Genomic DNA, 23,077 nt, shown 5'->3' with positions numbered 1-23,077 from the left:
GTTCTGTCCCTGACCATTTCCCATGAGCTGTGAGCCCTTCTAGGGTTGCACCCCAGCCTGAGACATTGGCATCTGTAGTCAGTACTCTCCAAGTGACCAGGAGAAAGGATTTTCCCTTTCGCAGGTTCTGATTCTGCAACCACCAGTTTAGGCTAAAGCGTGCCCGAGGAGATAAGCACATTGGATAACCCAGGGCTTGTCCACTTCTGTTCCAATCCAACAAGAGGTCTTGCTGTAAAGGCCTGGAACTGGGCATAGGGCACTGCCTCGAAGGAGGATACCATCTTCCCTAGAAGACTCATACAGAGCCGAATAGAGGGTTGTCTGGTGCCCCTTATCTGTTGCTCCTAAACCTTCAGGGCATAGATCCTTACAAGTGGCAAAAGTACTCTTGCTTGAACCTTATCTAGGACCAGACCTAAATACTTTAGACTTTGAGCTGGTTTCAAGGCTGACTTTTCAGTATTTATGATCCAGCCTAAGCTTTTCAAAGAGCCTGTAATGAGTGATCTCTGAGCAGGAGATCTTCCAGATACCCGAGCACCAGGATCCCTTGGGCCCTTAAAACACCCAGTACTGGTGCTAGGACCTTTGTGAACACCTGGGGAGCTGTAGCAAGCCCGAAAGGTAGAGCCACAAACTGAAAATTACGTTTCTCTACTGCAAAAACGTAGGAGGCTCCGATGAGGCTGAAAGATAGGTATGTGTAAATATGCGTCTTTTATATCGATGGAAGTTAGAAAGTCTCCCCTCTGGAGTGAGGCTATTACTGAGCGGACAGACTCCATCCAAAAGGACTGTATCAGTAGATACTTGTTCAGGGATCTTAGGTCCAAAATGGGCATTGTGCCCCAATTTGGTTTTTGAACCGTAAACAGTTTTGAGTAAAACCCTGTGCCCCTTTCGGATACAGGAACCTCTACAATCACTCCTTGATGCACTAGATGATGTAGTGCCCAAAGCAATAAGGTTTTTTTGGAGGATCTGAGGGAACGCTGGATCCTAAAAACCTCTGAGGGGGAACCCCCCGCAACTCCAGCTTGTAACCGTGAGATATACTTGAGGTGACCCACTCGTCCTGAATTATTATTCTCCAAATGTCCGCAAAGTGCAGCAGCCTTTCCCCACTCGAAGGAGTAGGGGCGTTTCCTCATAAGGAGGGCTTGGTGCTGGGTTTAGAAGAGCTTTGGACCCAGGGCTTCTTCTGGCCCTGCGGCTTGCCCCTGGCCCTAGCACCCTGTTGGCGGCGGAACCCTCTTGACGCTGAGACATTTGAAGAAGCAGTCCCTGAGGTTTTAAACGAGGGACGTCTGGTCCTTTTCTTCACAGGAAGTAGATACCGGTAACTCTTCCATCCGGAAATCTTTTGGATATAGCTGACAAAATGATCACCAAATAAACATGCCCCATGAAAAGGGAAACCTGCCAATAACTTTTTACAAAGAAGCTCAGCTGACCAGTTCTTAAGCCACAAAAGTCTGCGCATAAGTACAGACAAGAGAGCCAAACTAGAAACCTGCTGTATTGAATCCTTTAATGCGTCAACAGCAAAACACAGCGCTCGAGGAATATCTGTCTTACTTTCAGACAGATCATCCTCCTGGTTAGGCCGTTTGACTTGATCCTTTACGGACTGGCAGATACCAATTGCTGCAAGAGCTGGCTGCATAGCTGAACTGGGAAAAGAAAAGGAAGCCTTTAACCGGACCATTTGGCTGCCCAAAGACCAGAGCGTTTTTTGCGATTCGGCACTGCGTCACTTTAACTGACAATTGCGTGGTTGTGCGACATGGCTCCCAAACAAAATTGACATCCTTTTCTCCCCACAAATAGAGCTTTCTTTTGGTGGTATTTGATCACCTCTGCGTTTTTTTTGCACTATAAACAAAAAAAAAGTGACAATTTTGAAAAAAACTCAGTATTTTTTACTTTTTGCTATAATAAATATCCCCAAAAAATATATAAAGAAACATTATTTTTCCTCAGTTTAGGCCGATACGTATTCTTCTGCATATTCTTGGTAAAAAAAAAAAAAAAAATCGCAATAAGTGTCTGATTGGTTTGCACAAAAGTTATAGCGTCTACAAAACAGGGGATAGTTTTATGGCATTTTTATTAATATTTTTTTTTTACTAGTAAAGTCGACGATCTGCGATTTTTATCGTGACTGCAACATTATGGCTATTTTGGGACCATTCACATTTATACAGTGATCAGTGCGATTAAAAGTGCACCGATTACTGTGTAAATGTGACTGGCAGCGAAGAGGTTAAGCGCTAGGGGGCGCTGCAGGGGTTAAGTGTGTCCCGGGGAGTGATTCTAACTGTGAGGGGGGATGGGCTACGTGTGACATGACAGAGATCACCGCTCCCGATCACAGGGAGCTGTGATCAGTGTCCTGTCACTAGGAAGAATGGGGAAATGCTTGTTTACATCAGCATTTCCCCGTTCTTCCTCTCCGTGAGACGATCACGAGTATCCCCGCGGACATTGAGTCCGCGGGACCAGCGATTATACTCACGGCAGGCGCGCGCCCACAATGCCGTGTCTAAAAGGGCAACGTACAGGTATGTTAATATGCCTGTACATGCCCTTCTGCAGACGTATATCGGCGTGAGCCTGTCGGCAAGGGGTTAATAATGACTCCAATTTTTTTGTCAACAGGGTCTTTCAAGCCCTGTGCGTTATCTACCGGACAAGTTAAGTTCTTGTTTAAGAAACAGACTGCTGCATCTACGGTTGCCATGCTCCATTTTTTAACAAACTTTTCATCCACGGGATATAAAAGGGAAAACCTCTTAGGAGGAACAAAAATCCTGTCAGGATGTTCCCAATCAGCATACACAGGGGGTGTAGAGGGAAAGCCTGTGCAGCCTGGAGAGGCCTCAGGGATCCCAAAGAGGACCAGGGGGGGCTCAGTCACCTCTGCAAGAGGCAACTTAAAGGCAGAACCATTTCGGTCAGAGTCAGGATCAAAAGCCTTTGCGACTGAGAGGCAGACATCAATATCTTCTTGTCCAGATTGTTCGGAAGCAGACTCATCTGCCGGGCCCTCCACAGAATCCTGAGCTTTAAGCTCTTTCCCATCCTCAACCCATTCCTGCTCCAGACTAGGAGGCTACACGGAGGGGGATCTGTCACGCTTCTTGCCATGCTGCGGGATTGAGGCAATCATACCAGCAATCCTGTGCTCTAACCCGGCTGGGGCCGAGGACAGTTCACCCTTGGTGATAAAGGGTGAAGCAGCAGCCTTGACTGTAGGCACAATGGCTCAGATTGCCCGGAAGCCTCTGGTCTTTCAGGGGATACAACACTAGGGATACGACTAGGTTCATCAGGAACTACTATTGACATAGGTATGCCCTTCCCTGTAGTGTTAGTCCCGCTCCTCTTTTTTTGAAGACATTTACCAGCCACAAAAAGAGAGTACTTGGGTGTGGTATTAAAAAACCTCAGAAGGGAGACCCTTTAATAGGGCTCACCAAGCACCTATGTAACAATCCTGCTAAAGCACCTTTAGCCTGCCAAGCAACACTTGATATTTTTTTATTAGTTTTATGACAAACAGACGAAGCAAAAAAACAAAACAAAAAAGAGAAAAAAAACAAACAAAAAGCAAAACAATATGCTTTACAAAAACAAAACGTGGCCAATTATAGGTATACAGCATCAAATACTAGGATCGTGCATTTGGGAGACTGATAATACATTGTTTAAGCATCATACATTTGTATGTAGAATACAATCAAGGTGTTGGTTACTTAGCACCAGTAAAATTCTATATATATATATATATATATATATATATATATATATATATATATATATATATATATATATATATATATATATACAGTATATAGTGTGGCACGACCTACAGGCAACCTGCAATCTATTTCTATTGTGGGGGGAGGGTCAGGGGGCTAGCCAGCCACCTGTCCCATATTTTGTGGAATGTTTTGCTTCGTTGCCGAAGTTCAAAGGTAAGTTTGTACATTGGGATAGCATCGTTAATCAGCTTCAGCCATAAGGTTTTTAAAGAGGTCTCTGTTCCCTTCCATGACAACAATATAACTTTTCTAACATAAAAGTAGAGAATGCGGAGTAGCCTTTTGGCAGGCGTCGATATTTGCAGGTCATCAAAGATGCCCAGCAGACAATTCTTGAGGTGAATAATGTTAGGGAGGCCTAGGACTGTGGAGATAAAGGAGCCCACCTCTGCCCAGAGGTCCTGAACCATTGGGCATGCCCAAAAACAGCGTAGGAAGTCGGCTTCTTGGCCGCAGCCACGGAAACATTCAGCCGTGGTCGACAAACCCATCTTTTTCAATCTGGTTGGGGTGAGGAGAGATTGATGGAAAATTTTTACCTGTATAATGCGGTCTCTTGATGAAATAACTGATGTTTTGTACATGTGACTAAACTTCGTCCAGTCCTCCTCTGCGAGGGAGATGTCCATAGAGATGCATTTTTCCTGGGCCCTACTAAATCTGGGGTTAAATGTCAGTCATTAGGGCAGAGTAATAAGTAGATATAAGTTTGGTGGGGTCAGGTTGTCTCAGCAGTTTCCCTAGTGGTGGTAGGTTAGTTGGGTCATCTAAGGAGCCGAATCGTGCTCTGATAGCATGTAGTAGTAAAACAGGTACGAGTGCAGCAAGTCAAAGTCAAGTCTGAGCTGATGGAAGGATTTAGAGCCTTGTGCAGTATATAGGTGACAAAGATATTTAATCCTTTGGAGTACCAAGATTTAGGGTCAGGTAAAGAGTAAAGTTCCTGCAAGGTGGGGTTATTCGGGGATACGAATCATGTGCGCCGTGTTATTTTGGTGGTGATGTATTTGAACAATGAAAGGGATGTGGCCAGCATGGAGGTGCCGGGGCGGGGCGGGACTTTGCCCCTATAAAAAGTATTGTGAAGAGTTTCTATGGAGGACACAATGGCCCCGATAGTACACGCATTTGCTGCTATCGGTTGTAGCCAGTCATGGATATGTACCAGTTGAGATGCTAGGTAGTATAGAAAGAAGTTTGGGAATGCCAATCCTGCCAGGTGTGTCAGTAACCTTAGTGTCTCAATCGCCACTCTGGGGGATCTGCCATTCCACAGGAACTTTGTACAGATTGTGTCTATACGTTTGAAAATAGATTTAGGTATTTTGCATGGGGAGTTGGCCAGGATGTGTAGCAGTCTTGGTAAATAGGTCATTTTGAGGGTATTTGCCCTCCCCATGAGCTCCAGGGGCAGGTCCATCTACTGTTTAGTTTGCTCCTTTAAGCAAGTTAGTAGTGGGTCTAAGTTATTGACAATGTAAGTGGACAGAGGTGTCTGCACCAGAACCCCTAGATACCTAAAGGAGGACACCACCTGCAGATTAGAGTCTGGGTGAATATGAGAAGTTGCGTCTGGGTCCAAGGGGAAAAGACTGGATTTGTCCCAATTCACCCTGAATCCGGAGTAGTCTCCAAATGTATTGATCTTGGATAACAATGTTTGGAGTGACACATCGGTGTCCTCCAGGTACACCAACGTGTCATTCGCATAGAGCGAGATTCGTTCCTCAATGGTGGCAATGGGGAGACTTTTTATAGATGGAGAGGAGCGGATACATACTGCTAGCGGCTCCATGGCCAGGGCAAAGAGGAGGGGGGACAGTGGACACCCTTGTCTTATGCCCCTATTGATTGAAAAGGACTCAGTGACTGTAGAGTTAACCTGAATACGGGCCCTCGGGGAAGCATAGAGGAGTTTTATCCACGCCACCATTCTGGGGCCAAAGCCATACATTTTCAACACCTGGAAGAGTTACGGCCATTGCACTGTCGAACGCTTTACATGTATCTAGGGATACTACGGCCCTTGTAGGAGGACAGTCGTGTGGATATTGCAGATTATGGAATAGTCTGGGGATATTCATTCTGGTGGACCTTCCGGGTATAAATCCCCCCTGGTCACTGTGTACCAGGGTTGTCACTACAGTGTTTAAACGATTTGCCAACACTTTGGCCAGGATCTTAACATCCACGTTTATGAGTGATATCGGGCGGTATGATTGGCATTTAAGTGGGTCCTTGCGGGGTTTTAGTAAACGTATAATCAAGGCTTCTCGCATAGTAGGGGGAAGGACTCCTATATCTAAAGCCTTGTTGTATGTGTGTAAAAGAAATGGGGATAGTATGTCTTTAAATTGTGTGTACCATTCGGTTGGATAGCCATCCAAACCGGGAGTTTAATGAGCAGGCATTTGTGAGATGGCTACTGCGATTTCATCAACTGAGATAGGTGCCTCTAGCTCATCTTTCTGTTCAGTCGTGAGGGAGGGGAGAGGAATGTCAGCTAAGTATTTAGTTAGTTGGGCTTTGTTGTAGTCAGCTCTGGAGGTATATAGGTCTTTGTAGAAATTTTAAAAGGTTTCCATGATGTCCCCAGGGGTGTTGCTAATTTGGCCCTGTGTGGTAAGTATAAGCGGAATGGCTATTGGGGGGGGTGATCAGGTCTGATCAGGTATGCCAAGAGACGTCCAGCTTTGTTACCGTGCTCAAATAATTTTTGAGTAGCATGTAACAGACGTTTCTGCGTAAGGTCTAACAGACAGATTTCATACTCCCTGCGTCTCTGTAGCCACTCGTCTCTTGTGTCCGGGGTCGGGTTAGAGGCGTAAACAGATTCTGCTTGTACCATGACAGTTTCCAGTTCCCCCGTAAGTTGCCTATTGTTTTTCCGTAGGACTCCCGTGATGGACATAAAGGTGCCCCTCAATGTGGACTTAAATGCTTCCCATTCCGTGGAGGGGTCTACTGTTCCCAAGTTGTCCTTCCAATAGCCCGTAATACCCTTTCTGCACTCTCCCTGCACCACCTCATCCTCTAACCAGTAAGAGTTCAGACGCCAGATAGCAGGTCCCGAACCTAGGAGGAGAGCGAGGTCCACAGAGAGAGGAACGTGGTCCGAGACTCCTCTGGGCAGGAACGAGACTGCAGTGACAACGGTAAGGGTATCCCGCCATGGTAAATGCCATGTCAATCCGAGACATGGTGTGGAAGGAATCCGAGTGGCAAGAATACTGGCTCACGTCCGGATGCTTCCAGCGCCATATCTCTGTAAGATCATATACCTGCATCCATGGCTGGGTCTAATAGGGCATTAGAGTCCCCTATATAAAGTATCAGTCGAGGGGGTCTAATCAGCAGCTTAAGTGACAATTTAGATAGTACCTCCACCGAAAATAGGGGAAGAATATAAATGTTCACAAGAGTAAACGTCACAGAGGAAATTTGTAATGTTAGTATAATAAATCTCCCCTCTGGGTCTGTGGTTATTTGTAAGGTTTCAGCGGGAAGGGATTTAGCTAGTAGAATAGATACCCCCCTGGAATAGTTTGTGTGGGTAGTGATAAGGTTTTGCCAGCCATGGATGCCCAAGGGTTCTCACTTTAGTTCCGGTGAGGTGAGTTTCTTGGAGACATAGAATATGGGGACGGCATTTTTTTTAAATTGAAAAGACTAGGGATCTCTTTTTGGGGTGCATTCATTCCTCTAGTGTTCCATGACACTATCTTCAAGGGCTTTGCCATTCTAAGTCATACATCATATCACAGTCACATAGAAATGTAAATGCCTTCACACCTAATACCTGGTAGGCCGTGCCACTCTGAGCATATCTTCAAGATACGGCATATAACTTGCCTCTGCAGCTGCACAAGCCATCAGTTAATAAACCAGAAAAAAAACATAACCTGTCCTGGGCAGTACCCGTAGAAGACGCAAAAAAAATCAAAAAAAGAGAAAAAAAGAAGAAGAAGAGCAAAAAAACCTTTGCCCCCCTCCCCGCTCAGCCAACCCCAACATAGCGAGCCTTGGATCCCTGAACTGAAGAAACCTGAAGGGCCCCCTTTAAACTAGGGAAGAACTGTCCTGTGGCCTTGCCACTAACTTGTGTGGGGTGGTAGTGGAATCCAGAATGACCCCCGAACGGTTCTGCATATGGGGGATGTAGCATAGTTCAATAGTAGATGGAACAAATTGCATAGTTAAATGCCAGTAGCCTCAGAGAGCTCAAACAAACCGTGCCATCCACCTTGCAGACACAGGTAAAAAAAAAACTGAAGTACTTCCTGTATGGGAGGGGTTATATAGGGGATCACTTCCTGTCTAAGACCTTTGGTCTACCAATGTCCATTCACCTGGAGATGGAGTTTAACCCAGTAGATAATGAATATTAGCCTGACTCTGTGTCCCATGATGTATGAAAAAGAAACAGCGGTTCTGAATACTGTAATTTTTTTAAATCAACGCCATTGGCAGCCAGGTAAACCTGAAGTGACCTAGCCGGTAGCTAACGGGTCGGCTGGTGGGACGGGAGGCCCAGGTAGAGCAGCGGGGGGGGGGCACCATACATGTTAAACTTACCTGCTCTGTGCAGTGGTTTTGCACAGAGCAGCCCAGATCCTCCTATTCTTGGGTTCCCTGCTGACACTCCTGGCCCCTCCCTTCTGTGTGTCCATTCACACACAGAGCCGCGTCTCTGCCCGCCCCCCTCATTGGCTCAGTAGCTGTGATTGACAGCAGTGGAAGCCATTGTCTCACCCAATATGAGGAGGGAGAGCCCCCGGAGAGCCAAAGCTCTTGTGCACATCGCTGGATTGAGATGGGATTTAGGTAAGTATTAGAGGGGCTGTGGTGGGGGGGGGGGGGGGGGGGGGGCGGCTGCTGCATACAGGAGTTTTTTACCTTCATACATAGAATTCATGAAGGTAAAAAAACCTTGAAGTTTCACAACCACTTTAAGGAAGTGAAAAGGTGCAATAGACCACATTTTTGTTCTTGGGTTTAAGGACTTGTTCACACCAGGTGTGAGGGGACTGCACTAGGCAGCTTTCCCCAGAGCAGTCCCAGCAAATGCCAAGGCAAATGAAAACTGTTTCCTCTGGTGTTAGTTTAAAGCACTGCCTTGTGTGTGCTGAAAAAAATTACTGTATGGATTTTAATAAAGTTCGGACAAAAAAAAACAAAAAAAAAAACAAAAAAAAAAAAACTGTGGTGCACTGGAACTGTACAATCAGCATCTGGTGTGAATGAGCCCTAAACACAATTTAAAGGGAAGGACTGCTCTTGCCAGGTTTATAGCTTATCAGTGGAATACCATACAAACAGTTGGTTTGTGCTTTTCTGAAAACAAAACCAGGGGAGAGAGAAATATTATGCACTCATAAGTGTAGGTATAATTGGGGCTCATTACAGGGAGTATGTAAACCCAGAACCCTCCTGCGCTGCCACTAAACTTCATAAAGAAAACAAAAAAAAAAAGCCTTTTCTGCTGCTGCAAAATTACCTTTAGTGCATTCTCCACTCAACTTAAAATGATAGAAATGATAACTGTGTTGAGCTGCTCACATCATAAATTTAAAAATAAAGCTACAAATAATATAATGCACCAACTGTGTCTGTATAGAATTTACATACAATGAGTAAACAAATCCTCATGTGCAAAAGTGCATAGAGTAAACATGCATGAGTACGGCCCCATTCACACTGGGGCGGTAGGGGGCGTCGGCGGTAAAACAGCGCTATTTTTAGAGCTGTTTTACCGCGGTATTCGGACGCTAGCGGTGCGGTTTTAACACCCCTGCTGGCGGCCAAAAAAGGGTTAAAACCCCTCGTATAGCACAGCTATAGCCGCGGTATTACCGCGGTATAGCCGCGCTGTCCCATTGACTTCAATGGGCAGGAGCGGTTTAGGAGCGGTGAATACACCGCTCCTTCACCGCTCCAAAGATGCGGCTCGCAGGATATTTTTTCTTCTCCTGCCAGCGCACCATTTCAGTGTGAAAGCCCTCGGGCTTTCACACTGAACAAACAGCGGAGGCTGTTTAGGGGCGGTTTGCAGGCGCTATTTTTAGCGCAATAACGCCTGCAAACCGCCCCAGTGTGAAAGGGGCCTACCTGTCAAAACGGAGCATCGCTCCATATTACCCTCAGTCCTATATTGCTTAATAGGTCAAGGTAGCAAGGTGAGGTTACAACCGTGATCACTTTGGGGTGTTTTGCACTAGTGTGAAGAAACTCTTACAGCACTAAGATTGTGGTTTCAGTATTTGTGTGTTAACTGCAACAGTATTTGGAGTCAATTTTGGATGTATGTGGAAGAGTAAATTTAAAGTGGATTGAAGGCACATTTTGGATTTTTATGAACATTGTGCATGTTTATTCTATGCATTTTTGCACATAAGAATTTATTTACTCATTGCATGTGAATTATACCCATACAAAGTAGGTAATGGTATATTATATTATTTGTAGCTTTAATTTTTTGTCAGCAGCGCAACACATTCATTATTATAAGGATTCAGGGCACGGATGGATAGATGGGTCGGCTGGGTGGAGCTCACAGATGAAAGCCGCTGCTATAGTCAGTGAACAGAGAGCCGCTGGGACCAGGAACACTGCAGCACTGTGAATTGCTGTCTCTGGGAGGATTCCCCCGTTCACTATGTGTTATCATGAGCTGCAAAAGGAAGCTGGTACGCGTTTTGGGAGCCACTTCGCTCACTTCGTTGACCTCCTCAGTGGCTGATGAAGGGAGCGGAGTGGCTCCCAAAACGCATACAAGCATCCTTCTCATGTCATGGTAACATGTAAGCCCTGATTATAACTACATTTGTGACTGCATAATACTTGCTTTTAATCTTTGTTTTAATAAGCAAACGTACTGCACTATAAGTCTCCTTGGTGCCTCCCTCCATTTGGTTTTAACAAAAGTCAGTCCGCCAAACCTGTTTAAAAGACGGCAGCCTAGTCTAGCCAGTTTACAATTTTGTCTAGTATTAAGCAGTGTTAATTTTGTTGACTAAATGAATACTATTTTAGTCGACTAAAATACGACTAAAACTAAAACAATTGAGATGACTAAAACTAAATTGAAATTTGACTTCAAAATTAACACTGGTCTGTAACGCATGTTCACACCTCAATACCTTAAATAATATTTGAGATTTTTCACTGCAGCAATATATAATGAGTTTGGAAATTGTATAGAAATGTTAACTAATGCATTACAATTTAATGACACCTATTAGATTTTAGATGATTAAAATGTACTGGAGATTTTAGTAGACTAAAACATAGGACATTTTAGTCGACTAAAGTGTACTGGAGATTTAGTCGACTAAATACAACTAAAACAATTGCAGAAGACTAAAATGGGACTAAAACTAAGATGCCATTGTAGTCCTAAGACTAAGACTAAAACTAAATCGAAATTTGTTTCCAAAATTAACACTGGTATTAAGCTACATCTTCGGGAATAATGTCAAACACACCATCTGTGTTTGTCTATATTATTGTCATTCCTTATTAGGATACAATTTATTTTTTTAATTGCTTTGTTTACTCTTTTTATTTCGTGTGAACTGGAAACATGCGCCACGGGCAATCTTTCCATTTCCCTAGTTTGTGCTTTTGCTGCTACTGTATGTGTGTTCACCAATCACATTAATGCAGTTCTTCGCCCTGTTTGAAATAAAATTTTAAAAGCTAGCAGCTACAAGTACTGAAGAACTTCCAGTGGATCTGCCACGCTGAATGAACCGAAATTGGGAGAAACCAGGTAAACTCCCCCTAATAAAAAGAGCCAAATAGAAGGAGAAGGGAGGAGGGCAGAAAGCGAAACTTCCCCTTTAGGATGAAGTTCTGCTTAAAGTTAAATACTTGGGGTTGCTAACCTGCAGAGTGAGTGAATTGCAACTTTAAATTATATCTAAATACAAAACATTTTTTGTTTTGGATAGAGAATGGTTAAAGTGGAACACCAGGAAGAAACTTTTTTTTTTTTTTCCCGCAATCAGCAAAGCCCACCCTTCAGGGGAAGAGGTTCATAATTCAAGAGTGGCGATATCAGAATGATGCCTGCAGTTACAGGCCGCTTTAAGATATCGTCTTTTACAGCCGGTGAATCCCTGCACCCCAAAAACAATCATAGTGACGTCCCCCCCCCACCTCCTGCCTCCCTCTGGTGCTTCTACCGGCTGGCTGTGCGCCGGAAATTGACCAGAGAATCCGACGGGCCAGATGGTCCCTGAAAGTCTCTATGACTTGTTGGTGGCCAGGCGCGACGTCACGCCCTGCCTCTGCATTTGAAAAATATGCCGCCGCCTCGGCGTAGGAGGTGGGATCTGGGGACTTAGACTGTCGCTGTCATTCCCTATTCCTATTACAAGAGATGTTTACGTTCCTTGTAATGGGAATAAAAGTGATCAAAAAAAAAAAAGTAAATATAAGTGTCAAAATAGAAATATAAAAGTAATAAAAAATATTATTATTATTAATAATAATAACAATGTAAACTGCCCCCACAAACGCATACGTAGGTCATGCCCACATATGTACACGGTGTTCAAACCAAACGTGAGGTATCGCTGCAAATGGTAGAGCAAGAGCAATACTTTTAGTGCTAGACCTCCTCTGTATCTCTAAACAGGTAACCCGTAAAACAATCTTAAAGCGTCGCCTATGGGGATGGGGATTTTTAAATATCATAGTTTGGCGCCATTTCACGAATGTGCGCAATTTTCAAGTGCGACATGTTTAGTATTTATTTACCTGGCGTTAAATCATCTTTCACATTATGCAAAAAATTGGGCCAACTTTACGTTTTTTTTTTTGTTTTTTTTTTGTAATGCATGAAACTTTTTTTTCCAAAAAAAAAAAAAAAAAACACGGTTTGAAAAATTGCTGCACAAATACTATGCGAGATAAAAAGTTGCAATGACCACCATTTTATTCCCTAGGGTCTCTGCTATAAAAAAAAAAAAAAAAAAACAAAAAAAAAAAAAAACACATATATAATGTTTGGGGGTTCTGAGTAATTTTCTAGCAAAGAGATAATTGAGTTAGTTACATGGCGTCGACAATTTGTGCAACACACATATACATATACACACCGAGCACTTTATGCTCTGTTTTGCAGGATTTTTCAAATGATCCTAAATCTTTATACCAGGTTTCTTTTTTTTTTCTCCAAATTCTCCGCTTTTATTTAGGATTAATTACAAAATAAAAGTGCCCTTCTAGTCTGCAATACTGTGGTGCTGTGTTTTTGGGGAACACTCTCTCAATGTATTAAACTATATCAAGTCAAAATCAATCATAAATAAAGCCTTCAAAAACAAAAAACACCCCAAAAAGAGAACACAACCAGGCAAAGTTCAAGGACCCCAGAAGTGCTCATGCCGTTTCCCTTTTCTTCCATCCCTTTTAAGCTATCCTTACCTACCGACAAGTTAGCAAATACAGCATATTAGTTATCTAGATAAAAGATATGCAAGTTAACTTACCAAATTGCTGTAAAGAGTAAACTGCATCCTGCATGTGAATCCAAAACCGTAGTTTACCCAATGATATTTTGTCATACGATACAGTCAGAGGAAGTTCTGTTGTAGAACGATTTATCATCTAGATTAGAGAAAAGATTAGCCTTTATTAAATTTCAAATTATAAAAGTCTTTTAGACCATAAGTAAGTCTTAAAGAAAACATTTAGACAGTTTCCCTCGAAAATGTTATGCAAATAGTAATATATATTTTATTCTGGCGACATAATCCTTTTAGAGAAAGCAACTCTAATCAGGGTAGAATTGCTTTGCAAGAAGGAGGCAGCAGGGAGGAGGGGAGCTGTGGGCTGTGAGTGGGAGGTTACTATTAGTGCCACTGTGGGGTAGGAAGGAGAAACACTTACAGCATAGTGAAGACTGCGTCAGCTCATCTTTTTTTGTAGTTCGCTTGGCGAGTAAGCATTTTGGTGGCTCCATGGGGGCATGGAGCCTGAAGTGCAGCAACCGATAATCAAGATACGTTAGAATATTGGCTTTTTAGGTACAGGACACAGGTTATAAATCATTACGGGTGGGCTAGATGCTGCACCTTCAGGTGACTAGACACTGGCAAAGCCACTCAAAGCTTTCACACTCCCCCATTTAACCCCCTCCTCCCACCAGGAAAGCCTAAGTTTTGTAGCAAGCAATCTTAAGCCATAGTCACAGAAGAGGGGGGTCCGCTGTCCTATAATTAACTCCAAGAAAATTATTTCTACATATCTAAAACCTACAGTTTGCTTTATTCTACAATGCAGGACACAGGTCTACATGGGATGTACCAAAGCAGTAAAAACGAGGGGAGGGTAACCTGGCAAAAACAACCTGCCAACAGACCCCCAAAACACATGGCCAAGCATGGCCCAAAATAGCAAAAAAAAATAATTTTTCAAATTTTAGCTTTATATTTGTATGCCATTACCTTGACCTCCCACCAAAAAAACCTGCAAAATAAAATTCTCCTACTTCGGATGAAAGGGGCGATAACACATACTGTTCATATGTGCAATTTGTTCTTTGTACCCATAGTAGGACCAAGAAAATAGAATACACTTTTTTTTTCCTACCTAAAATACACTTACACTGACAAGAAATATAAAACTTTTTTCTTGCCTAAAACACATTGACACCAACACTGAAAGTAACACTGCCACAAACAGTAACTGACACAATAACACCTACACTAACTACACTAGATCAAGCCCCGAACTAGTTAATCATACGTTTATCCTCACGGATAGAGTACAGAGTGAATGATCACTGTGACAACAAATCAGAGGCTATCGCAGCAATCATGTAGTCTGAATCCTGTTCCCCGGGGTCCTGATTGTCACGGACAGCTCTGTCTCTGCAATTGGTGCGTGCGAGCGAGCACACTTCCACCTCAAAAACAAGAATGCATCTACAGGGCCTTAAAAAAGTATTCATACCCCTTGAAATTTTTTTCACATTTTGTCATGTTACAACCAAAAACGTAAATGTATTTTATTGGGATTTTATGTGATAGACTAACACAAAGTGGAACATAATTGTGAAGTGGAAGGAAAATGATAAATGGTTTTCAAAATAATTTACAAAATAAAATACGTGAAAAGTGTGACATGCATTTGTATTTAACCCCCTGAGTCAATACTTTGTAGAACCACCTCTGACTGCAATTACAGCTGCAAGTCTTTTTGGGGATGTCTCTACCAGTTTTTCATATCTAGGAGAGTGAAATTGTTGCCCATTCTTCCTTGCAAAATAGCTCAAACTCTGTCAGATTTGATGGAGAGCGTCTGTGAACAGTAAGTTTCAAGTCTTGCCACAGATTCTCAATTGAATTTAGGTCTGGACTTTGACTGGGCCATTCTCACACATGAATATGCTTTGATCTAAACCATTCTATTGTAGTTCTGGCTGTATGTTTAGGGTCGTTATCCAGCTGGGAGGTGAACCTCTGCCCCAGTGTCAAGTCTTTTGCAGCCTACCAGGTTTTCTTCTAAGATTACCCTGTATTTGGCTCCATCCATCTTACCATCAACACTGACCAGCTTCCCTGTCAAAGAAAAGCATCCCCACAACATGATCATGCCACCACGTTTTACGGTGGGGATGGTGTGTTCAGGGTGATGTGCAATGTTAGTTTTCCGCCACACATAGCGCTTTGTTTTTAGGCCAAAAAAATCAATTTTGGTCTCATCAGACCAGAGAACCTTCTTCCACGTGTTTGCTGTGTTCCCCGCATCACTTCTCGCAAACAGGACTTCTTATGGCTTTCTTTCAAGAAAGGCTTTCTTCTTGCCGCTCTTCCAAAAAAGCCTGATTTGTGGAGTGCATGACTAATAGTTGACCTGTGGACAGATTCTCCCACCTGAGCTGTGGATCTCTGCAGCTCCTTCGGAGTTTCCATAGGCCTCTTGGCTGCTTTTCTGATTAATGCTCTCCTTTCCCGGCCTGTCAGTTAAGGTAGACAGTCAGGTCATAGTAGGTTTGCAGTTGTGCCATACTCATTCCGTTTTCAGATGATGGATTTAACAGTGCTTTGTGAGATGTTCAAAGCTTGGGATTTTTTTTCGTACCCTAACCCTGCTTTAAACATGTCAAAAACTTTATCCCTGACCTGTCTGGTGTGTTCCTTGGACTTCATGCTGCTGCTTGTTCACTAAAGTTCTCTAACAAACTTCTGAGGGCTTCACAGAACAGGTGTATTTATACTACGATTAAATTACCCATAGGTGGACACCTTACTACTAATTAGATGACTTCAGTAGGCAATTGGTTTCACTAGATTTTAGTTAGTAGTAGCAGAGTAAAGGGGGCTGAATACAAATGCACGCCACACTTTCCAGATATTTGTAAAAAAATTGGAAAACCATTTATAATTTTCGTTCCACTTCACAATTATGTGCCACTGTGCTGGTCTAGCACATACATTCCAATAAAATAATTTTACGTTTTTGGTTGTAACCTGACAAAATTTGGAAAATTGCAAGGGGTATGAATACTTTTTCAAGGCACTGTATACAGCACCCAGGTTTAAAGCCCACTTCCTATGTGTTAGGCAGTCGTGAAGGGGTTAAACTACAGCACTGAATATCTACCCAGCAGTCTTACAAAGCTGAGCAACAAAGCTAATGCTGAAAAGCCCAAGATGTGCCAACAGATCTAGTAGAATGAACCTTGACAAGAAAGTCTCATTCTTTAAGGCATAGGCGGGGAGTTGGAGAATCGATCAGGCAATAGTGGACAAGTGGCAAGACTTTTTAAGGCCCTCGGGCAAAATGTAGAATGAGGGAGATTTTCTGATAGAAGTTGTAGCTTCAAAGTAAACCAGCACTACTGCAGCAGAGCTCAGGAATGCAGTTGAGCGTACCATGGTCCCCATAACTCTCAGACACCCTCACTGGAGCAAAGGTTCTTAGCCCATGTCTGAAGAAAGTGAGGGGGAAAAAAACAAACGAAAAAACAAAAAAAAACCCCAAAACACACACTTTGTTCCGGGGCTGTGTCCAAGACCCATATTGGTAGATTCAGCTGGAGACATATTTGAGTACCTCCCCCACAAGCATCAAAATAGTCTTTCAATTTAGGGGACAACTGAAAACAGGACTCTTCTGCAGATGGATCACAGCCTTGGACTTGTAAAGCACAAGGCAGCTAGCTACGCACACACTGCACAAGTTCATTGCCTTCCAACCGAGTCTAGTGCATTAAACAAAATTACAGGCCTTCCCTGCTCTCATCTTCATGTGGATTCTGGGTACAGTCCCTGCAGCACTAAGCTGAAGGGGACAGATGTCGGGAACAAGTTATTGTATGCAGTAATAAGTAGCTATTTTCTACTGTGCCCATACTGGCAATAACCAGCATTCATTATGCATTTCATTTTTTTATAAGGCAACACTACAATTTCACTATCATAATGAACACAGTATGGCAAAAAAAATGTAAGAGTCTGAGGGAAAAAAACAAAAAAAACAAAAAAAAAAAAAACGTATATGGCTTACCATCAAATCCTTCACTCGATTACTTAATTGATCTATAAATAAAATAGGAAGGTAATGGACAGACTTCCCCAGCTGAATCCTATGACAAATAGAGAATATGTACATATGAGCATGTCACAGAAAATATATCAAAAAGCAGACACACAAACATCACATATGCAGCATGCACAGCTGTTTATCACCACATTCACTGTCTAATGCTCTCTGCATAGACAGGCAGTGCATAAGCAGTGAGTAGCAGGCACTTCATGACTGGAAATAAGGTGAGATTAATTAACCACTTCAGCCCCGGAAGGTTTTACCCCCTTCCTGACCAGAGCACTTTTTACAATTCGGCACTGCGTCGCTTTAACTGCTAATTGCGCGGTCATGCAATGCTGTACCCAAACGAAATTTGCGTCCTTTTCTTCCCACAAATAGAGCTTTCTTTTGATAGTATTTGATCACCTCTGCCGTTTTTATTTTTTGCGCTATACACGGAAAAAGACCGAAAATTTTGAAAAAAAATGATATTTTCTACTTTTTGTTCTAAAAAAAATCCAATAAACTCAATTTTAGTCATACATTTAGGCCAAAATGTATTCGGCCACATGTCTTTGGTAAAAAAAATGTCAATAAGTGTATATTTATTGGTTTGCGCAAAAGTTATAGCGTCTACAAACTAGGGTACATTTTCTGGAATTTACACAGCCTTTAATTTATGACTGCCTATGTCGTTTCTTGAGGTGCTAAAATGGCAGGGCAGTACAAAACCCCCACAAATGACCCCATTTTGGAAAGTAGACACCCCAAGGAATTTGCTGAGAGGCATGTTGAGCCCATTGAATATTCATTTTTTTTGTCCCAAGTGATTGAACAATGACAAAAAAAAAAAAAAAAAAAAAAATTACAAAAAGTTGTCACTAAATGATATATTGCTCACACAGGCCATGGGCATATGTGGAATTGCACCCCAAAATACATTTAGCTGCTTCTCCTGAGTATGGGGATACCACATGTGTGGGACTTTTTGGGAGCCTAGCCGCGTACGGGGCCCCGAAAACCAATCACTGCCTTCAGGATTTCTAAGGGCGTACATTTTTGATTTTACTCCTCACTACCTATCACAGTTTTGAAGGCCATAAAATGCCCAGATGACATAAAACCCCCCCAAATGACCCCATTTTGGAAAGTAGACACCCCAAGCTATTTGCTTTGAGGCATGTTGAGTCCATGGAATGTTTTATATTTTGACACAAGTTGCGGGAAAGTGACAAATTTTTTTTTTTTTTTTTTTTTTTTTGCACAAAGTTGTCACTAAATGATATATTGCTCACACAGGCCATGGGCATATGTGGAATTGCACCCCAAAATACATTTAGCTGCTTCTCCTGAGTATGGGGATACCACATGTGTGGGACTTTTTGGGAGCCTAGCCGCGTACGGGGCCCCGAAAACCAATCACTGCCTTCAGGATTTCTAAGGGCGTACATTTTTGATTTTACTCCTCACTGCCTATCACAGTTTCGGAGGCCATGGAATGCCCAGGTGGCACAAACCCCCCCCAAATGACCCCATTTTGGAAAGTAGACACCCCAAGCTATTTGCTGAGAGGCATGGTGAGTATTTTGCAGCTCTCATTTGTTTTTGAAAATAAAGAAAGACGAGAAAAAAAAATTTTTTTTTTTCTTTTTTCAATTTTCAAAACTTTGTGACAAAAAGTGAGGTCTGCAAAATACTCACTATACCTCTCATCAAATAGCTTGGGGTGTCTACTTTCCAAAATGGGGTCATTTGGGGGGTTTTTTTGCCACCTGGGCTTTCCATGGCCTCCGAGACTGTGATAGGCAGTGAAGAGTGAAATCAAAAATTTACGGCCTTAGAAAGCCTGAAGGCGGTGCTTGGTTTTCGGGGTCCCGTACGCGGCTAGGCTCCCAAAAAGTCTCACACATGTGGTATCCCCATACTCAGGAGAAGCAGCAGAATGTATTTTGGGGTGTAATTTCACATATTCCCATGGCATGTTTGAGCAATATATCATTTAGTGACAACTTTGCGCAAAAAAAAATAAAAAAAATAAAAAATTGTCTCTTTCCCGCAACTTGTGTCACAATATAAATTATTCCATGGACTCAACATGACTCTCAGCAAATAGCTTGGGGTGTCTACTTTCCAAAATGGGGTCATTTGGGGGGGTTTTGAACTGTCCTGGCATTTTATGCACAACATCTAGAAGCTTATGTCACACATCACCCACACTTCTAACCACTTGAAGACAAAGCCCTTTCTGACACTTATTGTTTACATAAAAAAATAATTTTTTTTTGCAAGAAAATTACTTTGAACCCCCAAACATTATATATTTTTTTTAAAGCAAATGCCCTACAGATTAAAATGGTGGGTGTTTCATTTTTTTTTTTCACACAGTATTTGCGCAGCGATTTTTCAAACGCATTTTTTGGGGAAAAAACACACTTTTTTACATTTTAATGCACTAAAACACACTATATTGCCCAAATGTTTGATGAAATAAAAAAGATGATCTTAGGCCGAGTACATGGATACCAAACATGACATGCTTTAAAATTGCGCACAAACGTGCAGTGGCGACAAACTAAATACATTTTTAAAAGCCTTTAAAAGCCTTTACAGGTTACCACTTTAGATTTACAGAGAAGGTCTACTGCTAAACTTACTGCCCTCGATCTGACCTTCGCGGCGATACCTCACATGCATGGTGCAATTGCTGTTTACATTTGACGCCAGACCGACGCTTGCGTTCGCCTTAGCGCGAGAGCAGGGGGGACAGGGGTGCTTTTTTTTTTTTTTTTTTTTTTTTTCTTTATTATTATTATTTTTTTATCTTATTTTTAAACTGTTCCTTTCATTTTTTTTTTTTTTAATCATTTTTATTGTTATCTCAGGGAATGTAAATATCCCCTATCATAGCAATAGGTAGTGACAGGTACTCTTTTTTGCAAAAATTGGGGTCTATTAGACCCTAGATTTCTCCTCTGCCCTCAAAGCATCTGACCACACCAAGATCGGTGTGATAAAATGCTTTCCCAATTTCCCAATGGCGCTGTTTACATCCGGCGAAATCTAAGTCATAAAATGCTCGTAGCTTCCGGTTTCTTAGGCCATAGAGATGTTTGGAGCCACTCTGGTCTCTGATCAGCTCTATGGTCAGCTGGCTGAATCACCGGCTGCATTTTCAGGTTCCCTGTTGAGACAGGAGAGCCAGAGAAAAACACGGAAGACGTTGGGGGGGAGGGGCATTCCCTCCCACTGCTTGTAAAAGCAGTCTAGAGGCTAATTAGCCGCTAGGATTGCTTTTACATGAAAGCCGACCGCTGGCTGAAAAGAATGATACCAAGATGATACCTAAACCTGCAGGCATCATTCTGGTATAACCACTCAAAGTCGTGAATGGCGTACCTGAAGACAAAAAAATGGTTAACAATAAAGCACAGTAAACGGTAAGGTATAAAAAATTGCATACCTGAAAAGCAAACATGATAAAACATAATAACAATAAAACATTGCAGAATAGAATACAGTAAAAAAAAACAGAACAATAGAGAGAGAATAGAGAGAGAGAGAGAGAGAACAATAAAACGACAACTATTTTTTTTTATTTTATATTTTTGTATGTGTTTTTTTTTTTTTTTTTTTTTTTTTACACTTTTTTTTGTAACTAACTTTTATAACTGTAACCGGTTCCAGGTTCGGGTCTCTCAAAATGCGATGGCATCTTGGGAGACCCTGTGAAAGTGTGCCTAGTCTGTGGAATGCTGTACCCTACGCTAATACTCAACTAGTGAATGGTAGCGTTCAAAACATTCACCAATGCAAAGACCAGGATTGTCAGGACAGAAGGGACAATAATAGCGGGTGTCACGCCTATATCCGCGCTTGCTGCAGACACAACATCTTTTTTGGGGGTTTGTTGGGTAGGGGTACTCGGGAGGACATAAAGAAAATGCCTCTCATGCAGCCGACTGCATTTGGTTGGGGATGTGAATGGGGGAAGTACGGGCGCTGCAGAAGCGGTGGGTTCCCAATTAGGATTGGCGAATGCAGCAGGAAGGGCATTATGGGCACGACGGGCCTGTGTTTGTCTTCTTGGTGGCAGCGGGACACTACTTGTGCTTGCCACCTCACCAGCTTGAACTGCACTTATGGGACTCGCCACGTCACCAAGTGTTACTGCAGTGCTGGTTTGACTACGACCGGGGTGTACTAGGCCGCTGGTGCTTGCCAGTTCACCAAAACGCTACCAAAAAAACTGTTAGCGATCGCAGGGATCAGGCCTGACTCTGCGAACGCTGCAGTTATGCGTTTAGTGTTTTGTAAGTGTCAGTGATCGATCGATACTGCACTTGGGTGGGCTGGGCTGGGCCGGGCGGAGGGGCAAAACGCAGGTGCTAGCAGGTATCTGGGCTGATCCCGCTAACACTGCGTTTGTGGGAACCCTAAACTGCTGGGGACGCTAGTATAGATCTGATCGGATCAGATATTGATCCGATCAGATACTATACCACTAAGGGAGGCGTATGCTGCGTGCGTGGGTGTTAGCGGTACTGGCGCTAACCTGACACTGCTTGGGGCTGGTGCTTGCCAGTTCACCAAAACGCTACCAAAAAAACTGTTAGCGATCGCAGGGATCAGGCCTGACTCTGCGAACGCTGCAGTTATGCGTTTAGTGTTTTGTAAGTGACAGTGATCGATCGATACTGCACTTGGGTGGGCTGGGCTGGGCCGGGCGGAGGGGCAAAACGCAGGTGCTAGCAGGTATCTGGGCTGATCCCGCTAACACTGCGTTTTTGGGAACCCTAAACTGCTGGGGACGCTAGTATAGATCTGATCGGATCAGATATTGATCCGTACAGATACTATACCACTAAGGGAGGCGTATGCTGCGTGCGTGGGTGTTAGCGGTACTGGCGCTAATCTGACGCTGCCTGGGGCGACGCATATCACCGCCGGGCGATCAGGGGGCTAAACTTTTATTCGGTAATAAACGGCGGGTGCCCTGACACTATAAAAAATAAACGAACTAACCAGCGTCACCCGTAACAGTTATACGGTGATCAGTGGTGAAAGGGTTAACTAGGGGGCAATCAAGGGGTTAAAACATTTATTAGGTAGTATATGGGGGTCCCTGTCGCTATAAAACGCTGACGGCAAACCTAAATATTTACCTCACTAACTAGCGTCACCAGCGACACTAATACAGCGATCAGAAAAATGATCGCTTAGTGACACTGGTGACAGGGGGTGATCAAGGGGTTAAAACTTTATTAGGGGGGGTTAGGGGGGTATCCTAGACCTAAAGGGGGCCTAACACTCACTGCCCTAACACTGTAACTGTCACAAACTGACACTATGCAGTAATCAGAAAAAAAAAAAAAAAAAAAAAAAAAATACTGCTAATGTCAGTTTGTGACAGGGGGGGGGATCGGGGGGCGATCGGGGGGGGATCGGGGGTGTAAGGTATGCCTGGCATGTTCTACTGTGTGTGTTTGTGTTGTGTGCACTTACATGTCTTCTCTCCTCGGCGCTGGACGGAAACTGCCAGACCGAGGAGAGATGACATCACATCCTCTGCCTGTGTGAAACTACACACAGGCAGAGGAGGATTCCCATTGGCTGGGAGCGATCGCGAGGGGGGGGCCACGATCGGATGGTCTCCCCCTCGCCTCCCGACTCTCCCAGTCAGATGCCGACCGCCGCTGGCACCGGGG

The 23,077-nt window shown here is 43.2% G+C and overlaps 1 protein-coding gene across 1 annotated transcript in view; it reads right to left on the bottom strand.

The window, feature by feature from the left end:
- Positions 1-23,077, bottom strand: part of CLPTM1L (CLPTM1 like) — a 232,071-nt gene that overhangs the window by 143,672 nt on the left and 65,322 nt on the right. Inside the window, exons 6-7 of the mRNA XM_073630688.1 lie at positions 17,352-17,430; positions 13,328-13,445 (exon numbers count right to left, since the gene is read on the bottom strand). Of these exons, the coding sequence (XP_073486789.1) occupies positions 13,328-13,445; positions 17,352-17,430 (197 nt within the window). The remainder of the gene's footprint in view (positions 1-13,327; positions 13,446-17,351; positions 17,431-23,077) is intronic.

This window comes from Aquarana catesbeiana, linkage group LG05, assembly GCF_042186555.1.
Source record: "Aquarana catesbeiana isolate 2022-GZ linkage group LG05, ASM4218655v1, whole genome shotgun sequence".
NCBI lineage: Eukaryota > Metazoa > Chordata > Amphibia > Anura > Ranidae > Aquarana > Aquarana catesbeiana.
Note: the sequence above shows the minus strand (reverse complement) of the source record. Positions and strands in the feature narration are given on the sequence as shown.